This window comes from Seriola aureovittata, chromosome 1 (assembly GCF_021018895.1).
Source record: "Seriola aureovittata isolate HTS-2021-v1 ecotype China chromosome 1, ASM2101889v1, whole genome shotgun sequence".
Classification (NCBI taxonomy): domain Eukaryota; kingdom Metazoa; phylum Chordata; class Actinopteri; order Carangiformes; family Carangidae; genus Seriola; species Seriola aureovittata.
This window is the reverse complement of record NC_079364.1, coordinates 7,975,156-7,981,155: the sequence shown is the minus strand read 5'-3', so window position 1 is coordinate 7,981,155 and position 6,000 is coordinate 7,975,156. Positions and strand designations below refer to the sequence as shown.

The following is a 6,000-nucleotide window of genomic DNA, read 5'->3' as shown; positions in this document are numbered from 1 at the left end:
CAATGGACATAGAGATTAATTAACAAACTCTTCCAGCTCTACTTGTGTGTGCTGTTTTAGATTGTTTCATTTATAACAAAGCATCATATTTTATAAACTCTTCATATGTTTTGTATGGCAGAATCTTCATTTGCAAAGTAACTAGTAACTAAAGCTGTCAGATTAGTTATTTTGAACTTATTATCAAATATATTTGTATAGACTATTCATATACTCATATTTTTTTAATATATTTGATGCATTTCAAATTGAGCTTTTAATGAGACAGAAATCGTTCAGAGTGAGTGTGTTTTGGACTTGAAGTTAGTATTAAATTGTTATTAATAGCTGTATAAGGTGTAATAATTTTAACACACCGGTGGAGCCCAGGTGTAGAGGTGAGGTGTTGTCTTTGGACTGAAATCCCACACCATATTTTAGTTCTTGCCTGAGCATACAGGCAGCCAGGATCCAAACTTCCGTGTGACTCCACACCCTGTTTTCCGGGGAGCCTGTGGAGATCCAGCCCTTCAACACGCTGCTCTCTTACGTCCCGTCCGTGAGCAGTGAGCTGGCCGCGGCGGAGATTTCTCCTTCTAGTCGGATCTTATCTTTTCTCCTACCGAGCTCTTTCTGGTCTTTTACGCACTTGACACATATCGGAGTAGTAAAGTCGGCGCGGTTTCGCTCGGTCACCCGCAAATGTTTTCGTCCTTGCGCTGCGCCTCCGTGGCAATGGATTGATTTCAGTGTTTTTTCTCCGACCTCTGCCTCGACCAAGTTGAGAAAACAGTCTCTCTAACCTGCGGCTTTCTCTTTCCAGCTACATGTTTCATCCGGCCAGTTTTCAAAGTACCTGGCTCCGGATGTTTCTGCACATTTTAGGACTTTGAACTTTTTTGTCCCTTGTGCATTTACAGGAGGTGGCCGGGGATTTTAAGGATTTCTTTTTGTGAAAGCTTCCCCGGGGTTCCTGAAGCCTGCAAAGATTTATTTGTGAAAAGTGATGGCCGAGCGGGGAGCTCTGTCGCTCCTCTCTCTCCTCTGTCTCACCTTTCTCTACACGGCGACCACCGCGGCAAAGCATGTCGACAAAGGTAAAAGCCTTTAATACACTCCCAGCTGCTCTGCTGTATGTCTGTTTATTTACGCCTCGACTGTAGAAACTTACCCTCACTGTATCACGAGTTGGAAAAAAGAAACACACGGAATGCAAGCTGTTGGCTCTGAAAATCAGATATGGAGCTAGGCAGCTAATTCCGCTGGGTTTAGGTCAGCTGCTCCTTCACCATTTGGACAACTTTAAAAGTAGGCTACTTTTTAAATAACAGGCACAGCATTTACTCCCAGGCCGGCTCTGTTTCATGCTGTAAAGCAACATGCTTTTCCCCTCCTTTTGTCTGCATAGAGGCTATTGAGGCAGAAGTGCTGATAGGTTTCTGTGTTTGCCTTTCCAATGATTCATAGACATGAGCTGTGGCTGTTTCACAAATGTGTCTTTGGGTTGTGTGCAGTTGGATTTGAAAGACCAAATAACACATTTGTTTGCTGGATTGAGATCATCCATCTATCTGTGCCTGCCTAGCTCTGTGGCCGTGGAAATGCAAAAGGATGGAAGTAACTTGAATCTGAAAAATACACTATGCAAAGACTCATTAGTGTTCACTGTCAGGTAATAAGCTAGCATCATCAGTCCAGCAGACATCTCATTACCTGGGCGTCAATACATGTTCAGCTGATGGATAAACAGAACCTAATTCATTTGCTTCTGTTAATTGTTTTGAAGTGAGGGCACTGCACTGCAGTGTTCACTTCACTATGTCCCTTATTCCAACTGGTGGTGTTCTGTAGTGAGAGATTCCCCTGATATTGGAGGTGAATTCTTGATATTAGTTATTGATTGGGGTCTGTATATTTTATCATAACCCACCCACATTCTGCTATATGCACTCCAAGCCCTGAGTGCCTGAGATAAATTAGAAAGCTGTGAGAGAAAATGTCTTTCTAACAGTCACTGGAGTGCACAGCTCCTGCCCTTATCACATACCCCATCGCGACAGAGTCATATCTTTATCATTTAAGCTGTTAGACGCTATCAAACACAGCAGCATGTGGTCTGGAAAATTGCAAATATAACTCACTCTTGTGCAACATGGCCCAGTTTTTTCCATCATTCTCGTGATATGCAAAATAGTTTGTGTGTGTGTGTGTGTGTGTGTGTGTGTGTGTGTGTGTGTGTGTGTTAGTCCAAAAAAAAAAAAAAAAGAAGAAGCAGTCCATGCGCCTTTTGAAGGCTTGTTGATTATTTTGCTGGTTAAAAAAGAATGAATGTGCAAAGAAAACGGGCCTTGGAATGATGGGCCTCTGCTAGCTGTTGGGGTCTCTTGCGTGTGGAGCCTGATGAAAGACCCTCTCCTGCATGAGAAGCGCTCTGCAGTGGTGGAAGGGGAGATAGAGGAGAGGGAGAGAGAGAAAGAGAGAGAGAGAGAGAGAAAAAAAGCCCCTCCTTGGCTTTGCTGGAGATCAGTACAAAAGAGAGAGATGGGGGTAGGGTGAAACAGGCTGACTGTCTGGAAAGTAATAAAACCAGGAGATTAAGGGGACCAGGGAGTTCCTTTGGGAGCTTTGATTGATTCCAGAGAATTGGACTGGGACCCACACGCAGAGAGAGTCTCAAATTACTAATTGTGGGGTCCCCTTCTCTGAAAATATCTGTTTATTCAAAACACATTTGTCTGAGGTCTTGACTGTGGCCAAAACTTATCTTTATCAAAGTTGGCAGAGTTTCAGGCCTAACTTAAAGAGTTTCAGTCAGTCTCATTTGGTTTGGGGACAGATATAATATATAGTCTCACTTTTTTGTTTTACTTTGGAATAACCTGTAAATGTTCTGCCACACTGCTGCTATTTTTTTTTTTCACCACTTCCTTGTCTGTAGCACTCAGAAATTGTTTAAAAAATGCCCCAGAAGTTTGGCTTTTGTAAACAAGTGCCTGTTAGAGGAGTGTAAAATCCATTTAGGCCCTATCTTATCTCCGTAATCCTGCTGGGAGGGAATTGTGTGCTGATTATCTCTCAGAGGACAATGCAAATAACTTGCTGAAATGTGTAAACATTTGGCGACCCTCTCTGCTCTTATGGACCACTCTCCAGGGTTTTATCCTCTCAGACCACCTCAGATGCAGCATTGCCCAGACTTTATAAACAACTGTAGTTTTCTTTGGCGCATTTAAGGTCTTTTCTGTGGACTCTGCTGCTAAGAGCATAATTTACCACCTTTTGTGTTGTCGTGTTTGGAAAGCCCTGGTGGTCCCACATCCTCAGTTAGTGGGTAAAACAAGTAAGAGGGCTCAAAGCTAGATCTAATTCGCCTTTAATTTCATTACTAATTCGGCCCTCGCCCTCTTTTCACGGTGTAATCTGTATGCAAAGTGTAGTGAAAGGTTTCTGTTCTCGCCATTTACACAAATGAATTCTACAACTTCGTCTTCAGCTCACAATAGCAGAATCTTTTTTGCCACATGTCCGCATCATCTTCTGATGAGTTTAGAGGCGACGTCATGCAGAGTCACCTGCTGTCAGAGCCGTATAGAGTATGCTGTTTACTGATCATTTATTTATGTGCTCCAATCGCTCATAAAGTCCTAATGACCTCCATCCACCCAGAGACGGATAATTGCACACTTTGCCAAGTGTTTGATTCATATGCTTCACTGATGAAACCACCTCCATTAGGAAATGCTACTGATCTGCTGCGGCCCCTGATATGGGAGCGCAGTTTGTTGCTTTCCACTGTTCTCGTGTAAGAGATGGCGCGGTGAGGTCAGCAGTTTGAGATCACAGTTGAAAATAACAACTTGTTTGTGCTTTGTTCTTTTTTTGCTCTATCAGCAGCTAAATCTGTTTGTGCAGGGGTTTGTGTGTGGGGTTGAAATGACCACAATTACTGGAATCATTTGCACTAACTGTCGCAGCAGTTTATCACATGTAATTGGCAGGGTGAAAGGTGGATCAATATCCTCTGAATAGCTTGAAAGACATCTGCTGTTGCATCTCTTTGGTGGCTGGTGGTCATTGTAATCACCTGCTTTCAGATGACTATTCGGGCGACCAATAGGACCTCCCGTCTGCTAATTTACTCATATATAGCTGCTGATTAAAACTGTGTCCACAATGTAGGCTGAACTGCAGGATTTGTGTCGACGTCAACTCTGGCAAGATCTCTATTATTTGCACCATGGAAAAGATGCACGTCTTAAAACTTACATGGTTTAATAATCCCATTTCGCACCATATCAAACTTTCACACATCATCTGTTAGCCTGGAGGTTTAGTGCTTATACACCAGATTGAAGCTATTTGAATTCTACACACACCATACATTTTTATTCCAGTATTTTTCCTAATGTTTACCGATCGCTATTCAGCATGCCGTTTGAAACGGCTACTCTAACCAGCATTGTTAGCCCCCTGTGTGTCCGAGACATAGCCTGGGTCCAGCTTTGTGGTTGCTCCTGGTAGTGGAGGGAGGGCTGTTTTGAGTGGAGGGAAGCCAAGCCTGCATCATGGTCTAAAACCCAGAGCGGATCATGGACAAGTCCATGGCTTCGGCCACCCCCCTGCTAAGATGAAATTACCTCTATCAGAGCTGCTTCTAGTGGTGTGGTGCAGAGAAACATGACAGAAGTCTGCTTTTCCCCGTCTCTCCACTTCAGCCCGTACACCGGCCCCTCCTGCTCCTCTCACTCTGGTACACATGCAGTTGCCTTGAAAGACTTTCTTGGGGCTGTGTGATGTTTCCCCAGCATGCAGTTTTACGAGTTTTCGTAAACACTGATATTGGAAAAATATTTATGTTGTGAAATTGTTTTCAAGCATATTTCTTAGCATATTCTTCAGCCCTGCAAGTGTGAATGTGTCTACACCGGTGTCGTTTTTTTCCTACGTTCCTTTTTACAAATTTCCGAAAAAAAAACATTGCATTTAGTGAGCTCCCGCACAGAAGACAAAATGATCTTTACATTACAAGCAGCAGCTGTAAGTAGGCGTGAAAATTAACTTCTGACTTCTGCAGGGCAAATTGTGTTCCCAAAAGAAATGACGGCGTAAGAATCTGTCAGCCGGAGCTCAGAAGATGATAATTGATCATTTGGGTTTACTCAATGAACTTGCACTTTGTTGCAGTTAATCCAACTAATAAGTCACAATGTTGGAATAAAAACAGAAAATGAAAGTTATTTCTATTCTGTGTTGGAAGGGAACCTCTCTGCCGTTCAAACTGCCGTTGAAGTAAACTTGAAATTCCATATTCACCAGTTCCTCTATTTGAATGTTAAAGGTTCCAAATTTCTAGCAGCAGTTCATGGCTGACCAGTTTCATCAGGACATTTTTAAACTGCCAGCAGAGAATAAAGGCTTTACTTTTTTTTTTTTTTTTTTTTAACACTTAACCTTCCTCTAACCAATTTCCTGGGGGGAAACCCTGGTCTCTGGACACGGGAAAACTGTTTCATTTAATGTGGCGCAGAAGGAGTTTAGGTGTTGTGAACCATCAGCTCTCTGTGTGCTTTGAAAGCCAGCCCATTCCGTGTTATGATTAGTCAGTCCACAAAAAGCAGCTCACATCAAGTGTGCTCCTCTTGGAAGCAGAACTGCTCTCAGATTCAGAGGTGTTCCTGCTGTGTCTAAAAAGATGTCAGATGCAGCACCTTTCCAATGCGGCTGCGGTGTGTCTTCTTTGTGTCTGCTGGCCCTTTCATGTCAAAACAAAGCAGGCTGGAAAAAAAACTTGCTTGGACTTGGAAAAAAAAGGTTGAATAGCGTCTGCAGGCCATAAAGCTGTCCATACTGCCCTGTGTGATGACTCCTTTGAGACTTTGTGGTAACCAGTGGGACATTACATCAACAATATTTTTATCTTTTACTGGGGACGTCTCTGGAAACATGTCAGCCTGCCTGATTTCCGTGTTTCCTTTTTTACTTTTTTGTTTTTTAAAATTACAACAAAATGCAAAATTTCTA

General features: G+C 42.8%; 1 protein-coding gene across 15 annotated transcripts in view; it reads left to right on the top strand.

Moving 5' to 3' along the window:
* Positions 1-502: 502 nt before the first annotated feature.
* The window catches only part of neo1a (neogenin 1a), a 155,466-nt gene continuing 149,968 nt past the window's right edge, over positions 503-6,000 (top strand). For 10 of the 15 annotated variants that reach the window (XM_056366621.1, XM_056366539.1, XM_056366398.1 and 7 more), the window contains exon 1: positions 504-1,076. In XM_056366621.1, coding sequence (XP_056222596.1) covers positions 986-1,076 — 91 coding nt within the window. In that variant the 5' untranslated portion in view covers positions 504-985. Of the gene's footprint in view, positions 1,077-6,000 lie in introns of all 15 variants that reach the window. The other 5 variants (XM_056366770.1, XM_056367283.1, XM_056366693.1 and 2 more) reach the window with 2 other exon arrangements.